The sequence below is a fragment of the Lethenteron reissneri genome, chromosome 57 (genome assembly GCF_015708825.2).
Source record: "Lethenteron reissneri isolate LAM-NWPU_2019-01 chromosome 57, ASM1570882v1, whole genome shotgun sequence".
NCBI classification, from domain to species: Eukaryota; Metazoa; Chordata; class Hyperoartia; order Petromyzontiformes; family Petromyzontidae; genus Lethenteron; species Lethenteron reissneri.
Window position 1 is genome coordinate 7154672 of NC_083835.1, and position 15000 is coordinate 7169671.

At 57.3% G+C, this 15000-nt stretch overlaps 1 protein-coding gene across 1 annotated transcript in view; it reads right to left on the reverse strand.

Moving 5' to 3' along the window:
• LOC133357218 (long-chain-fatty-acid--CoA ligase 4-like) overlaps positions 1-15000 on the reverse strand; it is a gene marked incomplete at its 3' end in the record, with an annotated part of 53742 nt that overhangs the window by 12496 nt on the left and 26246 nt on the right. Inside the window, exons 9-11 of the mRNA XM_061575048.1 lie at positions 4576-4748; positions 1705-1779; positions 700-894 (exon numbers count right to left, since the gene is read on the reverse strand). Coding sequence (XP_061431032.1) covers positions 700-894; positions 1705-1779; positions 4576-4748 — 443 coding nt within the window. The remainder of the gene's footprint in view (positions 1-699; positions 895-1704; positions 1780-4575; positions 4749-15000) is intronic.

The following is a 15000-nucleotide window of genomic DNA, read 5'->3' on the forward strand; positions in this document are numbered from 1 at the left end:
TGAAGGTGGTGGTGGTGGCGATGGTGAAGGTGGTGGTGGTGATGATGGTAAAGGTGGTGGTGGTGACGGTGGTGAGGGTGGTGGTGGTGACGATGGTGAGGGTGGTGGTGGTGAAGGTGGTGGTGGTGGCGATGGTGAAGGTGGTGGTGGTGATGATGGTAAAGGTGGTGGTGGTGACGGTGGTGAAGGTGGTGGTGGTGGCGATGGTGAAGGTGGTGGTGGTGGCAATGGTGAAGGTGGTGGTGATGATGGTGGAGGTGGTGGCGGTGACGATGGTGAAGGTGGTGGTGGTGATGATGGTAAAGGTGGTGGTGGTGACGGTGGTGAAGGTGGTGGTGGTGAAGGTGGTGGTGGTGATGATGGTGGAGGTGGTGGCGGTGACGATGGTGATGGTGGTGACGATGGTGAAGGTGGTGGTGGTGACGGTGGTGAAGGTGGTGGTGGTGAAGGTGGTGGTGGTGATGATGGTGGAGGTGGTGGCGCTGGCGATGGTGAAGGTGGTGGTGGTGACGATGAAGGTGGTGGTGACGATGGTGAAGGTGGTGGTGGTGGTGACGATGCTGAAGGTGGTGGTGAAGGTGGTGGTTGTGATGGTGGTGAAGGTGGTGGTGGTGACGATGGTGGTGGTGGTGACGGTGGTGGTGGTGGTGATGGTGGTGGTGGTTGTGGTTTTGGTGGTGACGGTGACGGTGACCTCACCGATGACCTGCAGGCACCCGTCTGGGTGCATCTGGCCGATGTCGCCGGTGCAGAACCAGCGCTGGCCGCTCGCCGGCTCGGTGAAGAAGTCTTCGGCGGTCCGGCGCTCGTCCCGGTAGTAACCCACGGCAACGTTGCCCCCCCCCACCAGGATCTCCCCCCGCGGGTACGGACGGTCGGTCACGCGGTAGCCGCCTGCAACCACGGGGGGGGGGGGAGGAGGAGGGGGGAGGGAGAGGGAGGAGGGGGGGGAAGGGGGGGAGAGAGGGAGGAGGAGGGGGAGGGAGGAGGGAGAGGGGGAGGAGGAGGGGAGAGAGGGAGGAGGGGGAGGAAGAGGTGGGGAGGAGGAGGGGGGGGATAGGGAGGAGGGAGGGAGAGGGAGGAGGGGGGGAGAGGGAGGAGGGGGAGGAAGGGGGGGGAGGAGGAGGGGGGGAGGAGGAGGGGGAAGGGAGAGGGAGGGGGAGTGGAGGGGGGGAGGAGGGGGGGGAGAGGGAGGGGGGGAGAGGGAGGAGTGGGAGGAAGAGGGGGGGAGAGGAGGGGGGGAGAGGAGGGGGGGAAAAAGGGGGAGAGGAGAGGGGGAGGGTGTTGGTGGTGATGGTGGAGGTGATGGTGGTGGAGGTGATGGTGGTGGAGGTGATGGTGGTGGAGGTGATGGTGGAGGTGATGGTGGTGATGGTGGTGGTGGAGGTGATGGTGGTGGAGGTGATGATGGTGGAGGTGATGGTGGTGATGGAGGTGATGGTGGTGGTGTAGGTGATGGTGGAGGTGATGGTGGAGGTGATGGTGGTGGTGGTGGAGGTGGTGGAGGTGATGGTGGTGGTGGTGGAGGTGGTGGAGGTGATGATGGTGGAGGTGATGGTGGTGATGGAGGTGATGGTGGTGGAGGTGATGGTGGTGATGGAGGTGATGGTGGTGGTGTAGGTGATGGTGGAGGTGATGGTGGTGGCGGTGATGGTGGTGGAGGTGATGGTGGAAGTGATGGTGGAGTGTGTGGTGCTCCCTCACCCTCTTCCCAGTCTCTGAGTTTGATCTCACAGCAGCTGAGTGGCGCTCCCACACGGCACGTACTGAAATCACACACTGAGCACACACACACACACGTCATACACACACACAGTCACATCACACACACAGTCACATCACACACACACAGCATCACACACACACACAGCCACATCACACACACACAGTCACATCACACACACACACAGTCACATCACACACATACACAGTCACATCACACACACACACAGCACCATCACACACACACACAGTCACATCACACACACACACAGTCACATCACACACACACACAGCACCATCACACACACAGTCACATCACACACACACACAGTCACATCACACACACAGCATCACACACACACAGTCACATCACACACACACACAGTCACATCACACACACAGCACACACACACACACAGTCACATCACACACACAGCATCACACACACACACAGTCACATCACACACACACAGTCACATCACACACACACACAGTCACATCACACACACACACAGTCACATCACACACACACACAGCACCATCACACACACACACAGCACACACACACAGTCACATCACACACACAGCATCACACACACACAGTCACATCACACACACAGCATCACACACACACACAGTCACATCACACACACAGCACACACACACACACAGTCACATCACACACACAGCATCACACACACACACAGTCACATCACACACACACACAGTCACATCACACACACACACAGTCACATCACACACACACACACACAGCACCATCACACACACACACAGCACCACACACACACACAGTCACATCACACACACACAAGGTCACATCACATACACAGCATCATACACACAGTCACATCACACACACACAGCACCATCACACACACACACAGTCACATCACACACACACAGCACCAACACACACACACAGCACCAACACACACACACAGCACCATCACACACACACAGCACCATCACACACACACAGACAGCACCACCACCACACACAGCACCAACACACACACACAGCACCATCACACACACAGCATCACACACACACAGCACCATCACACACACACACAGCACCATCACACACACAGCATCACACACACACAGTCACATCACACACAAAGCACCATCACACACACAGCACCACACACACAGCACCACACACACACAGCACCACACACACACACAGCACCAACACACACACAGAGCACCATCACACACAGCATCACACACACACAGCACCATCACACACACACACAGCACCATCACACACACAGCATCACACACACACAGTCACATCACACACAAAGCACCATCACACACACAGCACCACACACACAGCACCACACACACACACAGCACCACACACACACACAGAGCACCATCACACACACACAGCACCAACACACACACACAGCACCAACACACACACACACAGCACCAACACACACACACACAGCACCAACACACACACAGCACCAACACACACACACAGCACCATCACACACACACACACAGCACCATCACACACACACAGCACCATCACACACACACAGCACCAACACACACACACACACAGCACCATCACACACAGCACTATCACACACACACAGCACCACACACACACACACAGCACCACACACACACACACAGCACCACACACACACACACAGCACCACACACACACACACAGCACCACACACACACAGCACCATCACACACAGCACCAACACACACACACACAGCACCAACACACACACAGCACCATCACACACACACAGCACCACACACACACACAGCACCATCACACACACAGCACCACACACACACACACACAGCACCATCACACACACAGAACCACACACACACACAGCACCACACACACACAGCACCACACACACACACAGCACCATCACACACACAGCACCATCACACACACAGCACCATCACACACACACACAGCACCACACACACACAGCACCACACACACACACAGCACCAACACACACACACACAGCACCATCACACACACACAGCACCACACACACACACAGCACCACACACACAGCACCATCACACACACACAGCACCATCACACACACACAGCACCATCACACACACACAGCACCATCACACACACACAGTCACATCACACACACAGTCACATCACACACACACAGCACCATCACACACACACACAGCACCAACGCAACAAAAACAAAGATCCCCCGTGTAGCCTGTAACAAACTGTTGGGGCAAGTGCTGTTAGCGAGCACCTATGAAGGCCGGCACGGTACACGAGGGGGTGGGTGGCCAGCACCACGCCCGGCCGCCTTTGTCTCCCCAGTAGCGATGTTTACTACACACCGCACCAGGTACTCATTTGAGGCCGAGTCGACCTAGGGGAGGCCCAGGACCGGTTCAGATAATCTTCACTGTGGTGTTGGCCGTGAGCGGGAATCGAACTCGGGTTGCGCAGCGTGGCGTGAACCACTATCTCGACGCAACCTCGACGCAATCTCGACGCAACCTCGACGCAATCTCGACGCAATTTCCAATGCAATTTCGAATGCAACCTCGACGCAACCTCGACGCAACCTCGACGCAATCTCGACGCAATTTCGACGCAATTTCAAATGCAATCTCCACCGCAATCTCGACGCAATCTCGACGCAATCTCGACGAAATTTCGATGCAAATTCGATTCAAATTCGATGCAATCTCGATGCAATCTAGACGCAATCTCGACGCAATCTCGACGCAATTTCGACGCAATTTCGAATGCAATCTCGATGCAATCTTGACGCAACCTCGACGCGGCCTACTGCTCACCCTCGGAGATGGTTCCGGCTCCGCAGGTCTCTGTGAGGCCGTAGCCCTGCCCCACCGAGCAGCAGAAACACACGTTCATGAAGCGCTGCGTCTGGGGGGACAGCGGGGCCCCCCCCGACAGCATCAGACGCACGCGGCCCCCCAGCGTCGCACGGACCTTGCGGAACACCAGCCTGGGGGCGGGGGGCGGGGGGGGGTTAGGGGGTACATGGGGGTGGTAAGAGAGTTAGTCTGTGAGTCTCTGTAAGAGTCATCTGTGGGTCTCTGTGCGAGTCTGTGGGTCTCTGTGTGAGTGTGTGGGTCTCTGCGCGAGTCTGTGGGTCTCTGCGCGAGTCTGTGGGTCTCTGCGCGAGTCTGTGGGTCTCTGTGGGTCTCTGCGCGAGTCTGTGGGTCTCTGTGCTAGTCTGTGGGTCTCTGCGCGAGTCTGTGGGTCTCTGTGCGAGTCTGTGGGTCTCTGTGCGAGTCTGTGGGTCTCTGTGCGAGTCTGTGGGTCTCTGTGCGAGTCTGTGGGTCTCTGTGGGTCTCTGCGCGAGTCTGTGGGTCTCTGTGCGAGTCTGTGGGTCTCTGTGGGTCTCTGTGCGAGTCTATGGGTCTCTGTGGGTCTCTGCGCGAGTCTGTGGGTCTCTGTGCGAGTCTGTGGGTCTCTGTGTGAGTCTATGGGTCTCTGCGAGTCTATGGGTCTCTGTGCGAGTCTGTGGGTCTCTGTGCGAGTCTGTGGGTCTCTGCGCGAGTCTGTGGGTCTCTGTGGGTCTCTGTGTGAGTCTGTAGGTCTCTGTGTGAGTCTGTGGGTCTCTGCGTGAGTCTGTGGGTCTCTGCGTGAGTCTGTGGGTCTCTGCGTGAGTCTGTGGGTCTCTGCGTGAGTCTGTGGGTCTCTGCGTGAGTCTGTGGGTCTCTGCGTGAGTCTGTGGGTCTATGTGTGAGTCTGTGGGTCTCTGCGTGAGTCTGTGGGTCTGTGTGAGTCTGTGGGTCTCTGTGTGAGTCTGTGGGTCTATGTGTGAGTCTGTGGGTCTCTGCGTGAGTCTGTGGGTCTGTGTGAGTCTGTGGGTCTCTGCGTGAGTCTGTGGGTCTCTGCGTGAGTCTGTGGGTCTCTGCGCGAGTCTGTGGGTCTCTGCGCGAGTCTGTGGGTCTCTGCGTGAGTATGTGGGTCTCTGCGCGAGTCTGTGGATCTTTGTGTGAGTCTGTGGGTCTATGTGTGAGTCTGTGGGTCTCTGCGCGAGTCTGTGGGTCTCTGTGCGAGTCTGTGGGTCTCTGCGTGCGTCTGTGGGTCTCTGTGCGAGTCTCTGAGTCTCTGTGCGAGTCTGTGGGTCTCTGTGTGAGTCTGTGGGTTTCAGTGTAAGTCTGTGGGTCTCTGCGCGAGTCTGTGGGTCTCTGCGCGAGTCTGTGGGTCTCTGTGTGAGTCTGTGGGTCACTGTGTGAGTCTGTGGGTCTCTGCGTGAGTCTGTGGGTCTCTGCGCGAGTCTGTGGGTCTCTGCGCGAGTCTGTGGGTCTCTGCGTGAGTCTGTGGGTCTCTGTGCGAGTCTGTGGGTCTCTGCGCGAGTCTATGGGTCTCTGCGCGAGTCTATGGGTCTCTGTGCGAGTCTGTGGATCTCTGTGCGAGTCTGTGGGTCTCTGCGTGAGTCTGTGGGTCTCTGCGTGAGTCTGTGGGTCTCTGCGTGAGTCTGTGGGTCTCTGCGTGAGTCTGTGGGTCTCTGCGTGAGTCTGTGGGTCTATGTGTGAGTCTGTGGGTCTGTGTGAGTCTGTGGGTCTCTGTGTGAGTCTGTGGGTCTCTGCGTGAGTCTGTGGGTCTCTGTGTGAGTCTGTGGGTCTATGTGTGAGTCTGTGGGTCTCTGCGTGAGTCTGTGGGTCTCTGTGTGAGTCTGTGGGTCTCTGCGTGAGTCTGTGGGTCTCTGTGCGAGTCTGTGGGTCTCTGTGCGAGTCTGTGGGTCTCTGTGTGAGTCTGTGGGTCTCTGTGCGAGTCTGTGGGTCTCTGCGTGAGTCTGTAGGTCTCTGTGTGAGTCTGTGGGTCTCTGTGCGAGTCTGTGGGTCTCTGTGCGAGTCTGTGGATCTCTGTGCGAGTCTGTGGGTCTCTGTGTGAGTCTGTGGGTCTCTGTGTGAGTCTGTGGGTTTCAGTGTAAGTCTGTGGGTCTCTGTGTGAGTCTGTAGGTCTCTGCGCGAGTCTGTGGGTCTCTGTGTGAGTCTGTGGGTCACTGTGTGAGTCTGTGGGTCTCTGCGTGAGTCTGTGGGTCTCTGCGTGAGTCTGTGGGTCTCTGCGCGAGTCTGTGGGTCTCTGCGTGAGTCTGTGGGTCTCTGTGCGAGTCTGTGGGTCTCTGTGTGTCTGTGGGTCTCTGTGTGAGTGTGGGTCTCTGTGTGAGTCTGTAGGTCTCTGTGTGAGTCTGTGGGTCTCTGTGCGAGTCTGTGGGTCTCTGTGCGAGTCTGTGGATCTCTGTGCGAGTCTGTGGGTCTCTGCGTGAGTCTGTGGGTCTCTGTGCGAGTCTGTGGGTCTCTGCGCGAGTCTATGGGTCTCTGCGCGAGTCTGTGGGTCTCTGTGCGAGTCTGTGGATCTCTGTGTGAGTCTGTAGGTCTCTGTGTGAGTCTGTGGGTCTCTGCGTGAGTCTGTGGGTCTCTGTGTGAGTCTGTGGGTCTCTGCGTGAGTCTGTGGGTCTCTGCGTGAGTCTGTGGGTCTCTGCGTGAGTCTGTGGGTCTCTGCGTGAGTCTGTGGGTCTATGTGTGAGTCTGTGGGTCTGTGTGAGTCTGTGGGTCTCTGTGTGAGTCTGTGGGTCTCTGCGTGAGTCTGTGGGTCTCTGTGTGAGTCTGTGGGTCTATGTGTGAGTCTGTGGGTCTCTGCGTGAGTCTGTGGGTCTCTGTGTGAGTCTGTGGGTCTCTGCGTGAGTCTGTGGGTCTCTGTGCGAGTCTGTGGGTCTCTGTGCGAGTCTGTGGGTCTCTGTGTGAGTCTGTGGGTCTCTGTGCGAGTCTGTGGGTCTCTGCGTGAGTCTGTAGGTCTCTGTGTGAGTCTGTGGGTCTCTGTGCGAGTCTGTGGGTCTCTGTGCGAGTCTGTGGATCTCTGTGCAAGTCTGTGGGTCTCTGTGTGAGTCTGTGGGTCTCTGTGTGAGTCTGTGGGTCTCTGTGTGAGTGTGGGTCTCTGTGTGAGTCTGTAGGTCTCTGCGTGAGTCTGTGGGTCTCTGCGTGAGTCTGTGGGTCTCTGCGTGAGTCTGTGGGTCTCTGCGTGAGTCTGTGGGTCTCTGCGTGAGTCTGTGGGTCTCTGCGTGAGTCTGTGGGTCTCTGCGTGAGTCTGTGGGTCTATGCGTGAGTCTGTGGGTCTCTGCGTGAGTCTGTGGGTCTATGTGTGAGTCTGTGGGTCTCTGTGTGAGTCTGTGGGTCTCTGAGTGAGTCTGTGGGTCTCTGTGTGAGTCTGTGGGTCTATGTGTGAGTCTGTGGGTCTCTGCGTGAGTCTGTGGGTCTCTGCGCGAGTCTGTAGATCTCTGCGCGAGTCTGTGGGTCTCTGCGCGAGTCTGTGGGTCTCTGCGCGAGTCTGTGGGTCTCTGCGCGAGTCTGTGGCTCTCTGTGCGAGTCTGTGGGTCTCTGCGCGAGTCTATGGGTCTCTGCGCGAGTCTGTGGGTCTCTGTGTGAGTCTGTGGGTCTCTGTGTGAGTCTGTGGGTCTCTGCGTGAGTCTGTGGGTCTCTGTGGGTCTCTGTGTGAGTCTGTGGGTCTCTGCGTGAGTCTGTGTGTGTCTGCGTGAGTCTGTGGGTCTCTGCGTGAGTCTGTGGGTCTCTGCGTGAGTCTGTGGGTCTATGTGTGAGTCTGTGGGTCTCTGCGTGAGTCTGTGGGTCTATGTGTGAGTCTGTGGGTCTCTGCGTGAGTCTGTGGGTCTCTGCGTGAGTCTGTGGGTCTCTGCGCGAGTCTGTGGGTCTCTGCGCGAGTCTGTGGGTCTCTGCGTGAGTATGTGGGTCTCTGCGCGAGTCTGTGGGTCTCTGCGCGCGTCTGTGGGTCTCTGCGCGAGTCTGTGGGTCTCTGTGCGAGTTTGTGGGTCTCTGCGTGAGTCTGTGGGTTTCAGTGTAAGTCTGTGGGTCTCTGCGCGAGTCTGTGGGTCTCTGCGCGAGTCTGTGGGTCTCTGTGTGAGTCTGTGGGTCACTGTGTGAGTCTGTCGGTCTCTGCGTGAGTCTGTGGGTCTCTGCGTGAGTCTGTGGGTCTCTGCACGAGTCTGTGGGTCTTTGTGGGAGTCTGTGGGTCTCTGTGCGAGTCTGTGGGTCTCTGCGCGAGTCTATGGGTCTCTGCGCGAGTCTGTGGGTCTCTGTGCGAGTCTGTGGGTCTCTGCGCGAGTCTGTGGGTCTCTGCGCGAGTCTGTGGGTCTCTGCGTGAGTATGTGGGTCTCTGCGCGAGTCTGTGGATCTTTGTGTGAGTCTGTGGGTCTATGTGTGAGTCTGTGGGTCTCTGCGTGAGTCTGTGGGTCTCTGTGCGAGTCTGTGGGTCTCTGCGTGCGTCTGTGGGTCTCTGTGCGAGTCTCTGAGTCTCTGTGCGAGTCTGTGGGTCTCTGTGTGAGTCTGTGGGTTTCAGTGTAAGTCTGTGGGTCTCTGCGCGAGTCTGTGGGTCTCTGCGCGAGTCTGTGGGTCTCTGTGTGAGTCTGTGGGTCACTGTGTGAGTCTGTGGGTCTCTGCGTGAGTCTGTGGGTCTCTGCGTGAGTCTGTGGGTCTCTGCGCGAGTCTGTGGGTCTCTGCGTGAGTCTGTGGGTCTCTGTGCGAGTCTGTGGGTCTCTGCGCGAGTCTATGGGTCTCTGCGCGAGTCTATGGGTCTCTGTGCGAGTCTGTGGATCTCTGTGTGAGTCTGTGGGTCTCTGTGTGAGTCTGTGGGTCTCTGCGTGAGTCTGTGGGTCTCTGTGTGAGTCTGTGGGTCTCTGCGTGAGTCTGTGGGTCTCTGCGTGAGTCTGTGGGTCTCTGCGTGAGTCTGTGCGTCTATGTGTGAGTCTGTGGGTCTGTGTGAGTCTGTGGGTCTCTGTGTGAGTCTGTGGGTCTCTGCGTGAGTCTGTGGGTCTCTGTGTGAGTCTGTGGGTCTATGTGTGAGTATGTGGGTCTCTGCGTGAGTCTGTGGGTCTCTGTGTGAGTCTGTGGGTCTCTGCGTGAGTCTGTGGGTCTCTGTGCGAGTCTGTGGGTCTCTGTGCGAGTCTGTGGGTCTCTGTGTGAGTCTGTGGGTCTCTGTGCGAGTCTGTGGGTCTCTGCGTGAGTCTGTAGGTCTCTGTGTGAGTCTGTGGGTCTCTGTGCGAGTCTGTGGGTCTCTGTGCGAGTCTGTGGATCTCTGTGCGAGTCTGTGGGTCTCTGTGTGAGTCTGTGGGTCTCTGTGTGAGTCTGTGGGTTTCAGTGTAAGTCTGTGGGTCTCTGCGCGAGTCTGTGGGTCTCTGCGCGAGTCTGTGGGTCTCTGTGTGAGTCTGTGGGTCACTGTGTGAGTCTGTGGGTCTCTGCGTGAGTCTGTGGGTCTCTGCGTGAGTCTGTGGGTCTCTGCACGAGTCTGTGGGTCTCTGCGTGAGTCTGTGGGTCTCTGTGCCAGTCTGTGGGTCTCTGCGCGAGTCTATGGGTCTCTGCGCGAGTCTATGGGTCTCTGTGCGAGTCTGTGGATCTCTGTGTGAGTCTGTGGGTCTCTGTGTGTCTGTGGGTCTCTGTGTGAGTGTGGGTCTCTGTGTGAGTCTGTAGGTCTCTGTGTGAGTCTGTGGGTCTCTGCGTGAGTCTGTGGGTCTCTGTGTGAGTCTGTGGGTCTCTGTGTGAGTCTGTGGGTCTCTGCGTGAGTCTGTGGGTCTCTGCGTGAGTCTGTGGGTCTCTGCGTGAGTCTGTGGGTCTCAGCGTGAGTCTGTGGGTCTATGTGTGAGTCTGTGGGTCTGTGTGAGTCTGTGGGTCTCTGTGTGAGTCTGTGGGTCTCTGCGTGAGTCTGTGGGTCTCTGTGTGAGTCTGTGGGTCTATGTGTGAGTCTGTGGGTCTCTGCGTGAGTCTGTGGGTCTCTGTGTGAGTCTGTGGGTCTCTGCGTGAGTCTGTGGGTCTCTGTGCGAGTCTGTGGGTCTCTGTGCGAGTCTGTGGGTCTCTGTGTGAGTCTGTGGGTCTCTGTGCGAGTCTGTGGGTCTCTGCGTGAGTCTGTAGGTCTCTGTGTGAGTCTGTGGGTCTCTGTGCGAGTCTGTGGGTCTCTGTGCGAGTCTGTGGATCTCTGTGCGAGTCTGTGGGTCTCTGCGTGAGTCTGTGGGTCTCTGTGCGAGTCTGTGGGTCTCTGCGCGAGTCTATTGGTCTCTGCGCGAGTCTATGGGTCTCTGTGCGAGTCTGTGGATCTCTGTGTGAGTCTGTGGGTCTCTGTGTGTCTGTGGGTCTCTGTGTGAGTGTGGGTCTCTGTGTGAGTCTGTAGGTCTCTGTGTGAGTCTGTGGGTCTCTGCGTGAGTCTGTGGGTCTCTGTGTGAGTCTGTGGGTCTCTGTGTGAGTCTGTGGGTCTCTGCGTGAGTCTGTGGGTCTCTGCGTGAGTCTGTGGGTCTCTGCGTGAGTCTGTGGGTCTCAGCGTGAGTCTGTGGGTCTATGTGTGAGTCTGTGGGTCTGTGTGAGTCTGTGGGTCTCTGTGTGAGTCTGTGGGTCTCTGCGTGAGTCTGTGGGTCTCTGTGTGAGTCTGTGGGTCTATGTGTGAGTCTGTGGGTCTCTGCGTGAGTCTGTGGGTCTCTGTGTGAGTCTGTGGGTCTCTGCGTGAGTCTGTGGGTCTCTGTGCGAGTCTGTGGGTCTCTGTGCGAGTCTGTGGGTCTCTGTGTGAGTCTGTGGGTCTCTGTGCGAGTCTGTGGGTCTCTGCGTGAGTCTGTAGGTCTCTGTGTGAGTCTGTGGGTCTCTGTGCGAGTCTGTGGGTCTCTGTGCGAGTCTGTGGATCTCTGTGCGAGTCTGTGGGTCTCTGTGTGAGTCTGTGGGTCTCTGTGTGAGTCTGTGGGTCTCTGTGTGAGTGTGGGTCTCTGTGTGAGTCTGTAGGTCTCTGTGTGAGTCTGTGGGTCTCTGCGTGAGTCTGTGGGTCTCTGCGTGAGTCTGTGGGTCTCTGCGTGAGTCTGTGGGTCTCTGCGTGAGTCTGTGGGTCTCTGCGTGAGTCTGTGGGTCTCTGCGTGAGTCTGTGGGTCTATGCGTGAGTCTGTGGGTCTCTGCGTGAGTCTGTGGGTCTATGTGTGAGTCTGTGGGTCTCTGTGTGAGTCTGTGGGTCTCTGAGTGAGTCTGTGGGTCTCTGTGTGAGTCTGTGGGTCTATGTGTGAGTCTGTGGGTCTCTGCGTGAGTCTGTGGGTCTCTGCGCGAGTCTGTGGATCTCTGCGCGAGTCTGTGGGTCTCTGCGCGAGTCTGTGGGTCTCTGCGCGAGTCTGTGGGTCTCTGCGCGAGTCTGTGGCTCTCTGTGCGAGTCTGTGGGTCTCTGCGCGAGTCTATGGGTCTCTGCGCGAGTCTGTGGGTCTCTGTGTGAGTCTGTGGGTCTCTGAGTGAGTCTGTGGGTGTCTGCGTGAGTCTGTGGGTCTCTGCGTGAGTCTGTGGGTCTCTGCGTGAGTCTGTGGGTCTATGTGTGAGTCTGTGGGTCTCTGCGTGAGTCTGTGGGTCTATGTGTGAGTCTGTGGGTCTCTGCGTGAGTCTGTGGGTCTCTGCGTGAGTCTGTGGGTCTCTGCGCGAGTCTGTGGGTCTCTGCGCGAGTCTGTGGGTCTCTGCGTGAGTATGTGGGTCTCTGCGCGAGTCTGTGGGTCTCTGCGCGAGTCTGTGGGTCTCTGCGCGAGTCTGTGGGTCTCTGTGCGAGTTTGTGGGTCTCTGTGTGAGTCTGTGGGTCTCTGCGTGAGTCTGTGGGTTTCAGTGTAAGTCTGTGGGTCTCTGCGCGAGTCTGTGGGTCTCTGCGCGAGTCTGTGGGTCTCTGTGTGAGTCTGTGGGTCACTGTGTGAGTCTGTGGGTCTCTGCGTGAGTCTGTGGGTCTCTGCGTGAGTCTGTGGGTCTCTGCGCGAGTCTGTGGGTCTTTGCGGGAGTCTGTGGGTCTCTGTGCGAGTCTGTGGGTCTCTGCGCGAGTCTATGGGTCTCTGCGCGAGTCTATGGGTCTCTGTGCGAGTCTGTGGATCTCTGTGCGAGTCTGTGGGTCTCTGTGTGAGTCTGTGGGTCTCTGTGTGAGTGTGGGTCTCTGCGTGAGTCTGTGGGTCTCTGCGTGAGTCTGTGGGTCTCTGTGTGAGTCTATGGGTCTCTGTGTGAGTCTGTGCGTCTCTGCGTGAGTCTGTGGGTCTCTGCGTGAGTCTGTGGGTCTCTGCGTGAGTCTGTGGGTCTCTGCGTGAGTCTGTGGGTCTCTGTGTGAGTCTGTGGGTCTCTGTGTGAGTCTGTGGGTCTCTGCGTGAGTCTGTGGGTCTCTGTGTGAGTCTGTGGGTCTATGTGTAAGTCTGTGGGTCTCTGCGTGAGTCTGTGGGTCTCTGCGTGAGTCTGTGGGTCTCTGTGTGAGTCTGTGGGTTTCAGTGTAAGTCTGTGGGTCTCTGCGCGAGTCTGTGGGTCTCTGTGTGAGTCTGTGGGTCACTGTGTGAGTCTGTGGGTCTCTGCGTGAGTCTGTGGGTCTCTGCGTGAGTCTGTGGGTCTCTGCGTGAGTCTGTGGGTCTCTGCGCGAGTCTGTGGGTCTCTGCGTGAGTCTGTGGGTCTCTTTGCGAGTCTGTGGGTCTCTGCGCGAGTCTATGGGTCTCTGCGCGAGTCTATGGGTCTCTGTGCGAGTCTGTGGATCTCTGTGCGAGTCTGTGGGTCTCTGTGTGAGTCTGTGGGTCTCTGTGTGAGTGTGGGTCTCTGTGTGAGTCTGTAGGTCTCTGTGTGAGTCTGTGGGTCTCTGCGTGAGTCTGTGGGTCTCTGTGTGAGTCTGTGGGTCTCTGTGTGAGTCTGTGGGTCTCTGCGTTAGTCTGTGGGTCTCTGCGTGAGTCTGTGGGTCTCTGCGTGAGTCTGTGGGTCTATGCGTGAGTCTGTGGGTCTCTGCGTGAGTCTGTGGGTCTGTGTGAGTCTGTGGGTCTCTGCGTGAGTCTGTGGGTCTCTGCGTGAGTCTGTGGGTCTCTGCGTGAGTCTGTGGGTCTATGTGTGAGTCTGTGGGTCCATGCGTGAGTCTGTGGGTCTCTGTGTGAGTCTATGGGTCTTTGTGTGAGTCTGTGAGTCTCTGTGTGAGTCTCTGGGTCTCTGTGTGAGCCTGTGAGTCTCTGTGTGAGTCTATGGGTCTCTGTGTGAGTCTGTGGGTCTCTGTGTGAGTCTGTGGGTCTCTGTGTGAGTCTGTGGGTCTCTGTGAGTCTGTGAGTCTGTGGGTCTCTGTGTGAGTCTGTGGGTCTATGTGTGAGTCTGTGGGTCTCTGCGCGAGTCTATGGGTCTCTGCGTGAGTCTGTGGGTCTCTGTGTGAGTCTGTGGGTCTCTGTGTGAGTCTGTGGGTCTCTGCGTGAGTCTGTGGGTCTCTGCGTGAGTCTGTGGGTCTCTGCGTGAGTCTGTGGGTCTATGTGTGAGTCTGTGGGTCTCTGCGTGAGTCTGTGGGTCTGTGTGAGTCTGTGGGTCTCTGTGTGAGTCTGTGGGTCTCTGCGTGAGTCTGTGGGTCTCTGTGTGAGTCTGTGGGTCTATGTGTGAGTCTGTGGGTCTCTGCGTGAGTCTGTGGGTCTCTGCGTGAGTCTATGGGTCTTTGTGTGAGTCTGTGAGTCTCTGTGTGAGTCTCTGGGTCTCTGTGTGAGCCTGTGAGTCTCTGTGTGAGTCTATGGGTCTCTGTGTGAGTCTGTGGGTCTCTGTGTGAGTCTGTGGGTCTCTGTGAGTCTGTGAGTCTGTGGGTCTCTGTGTGAGTCTGTGGGTCTATGTGTGAGTCTGTGGGTCTCTGTGCGAGTCTGTGGGTCTCTGCGTGCGTCTGTGGGTCTCTGTGCGAGTCTGTGGGTCTCTGTGTGAGTCTGTGAGTCTCTGTGCGAGTCTGTGGGTCTCTGTGTGAGTCTGTGGGTCTAAGTGTAAGTCTGTGGGTCTCTGCGTGCGTCTGTGGGTCTCTGTGCGAGTCTGTGGGTCTCTGTGCGAGTCTGTGAGTCTCTGTGCGAGTCTGTGGGTCTCTGTGTGAGTCTGTGGGTCTAAGTGTAAGTCTTTGGGTCTCTGTGCGAGTCTGTGGGTCTCTGCGTGAGTCTATTGGTCTCTGCGTGAGTCTGTGGGTCTCTGCGTGAGTCTATGGGCCTCTGTGTGAGTCTATCAGTCTGTGTATGAGTATATGTGTCTCTATGAGTCTATGGGTCTCTGTGCAAGTTTGGGTCTTTGTGCAAGTCTATGGGTCTCTGTGCAAGTTATTGGCCTGTACCAACTCACCAGTTACAGAGGGGGGTGTCTAATCCCTGTCTGACCTGGTCCAGGTAGTTACCCACCTCCACCACCACTCAATCACCCCCCTCCCCCCCCCCCTGGGGCTGTACCAACTCACCAGTTACAGAGGGGGGCGTCGTAGCCCTTGCTGACCTGGTCCAGCTTGTA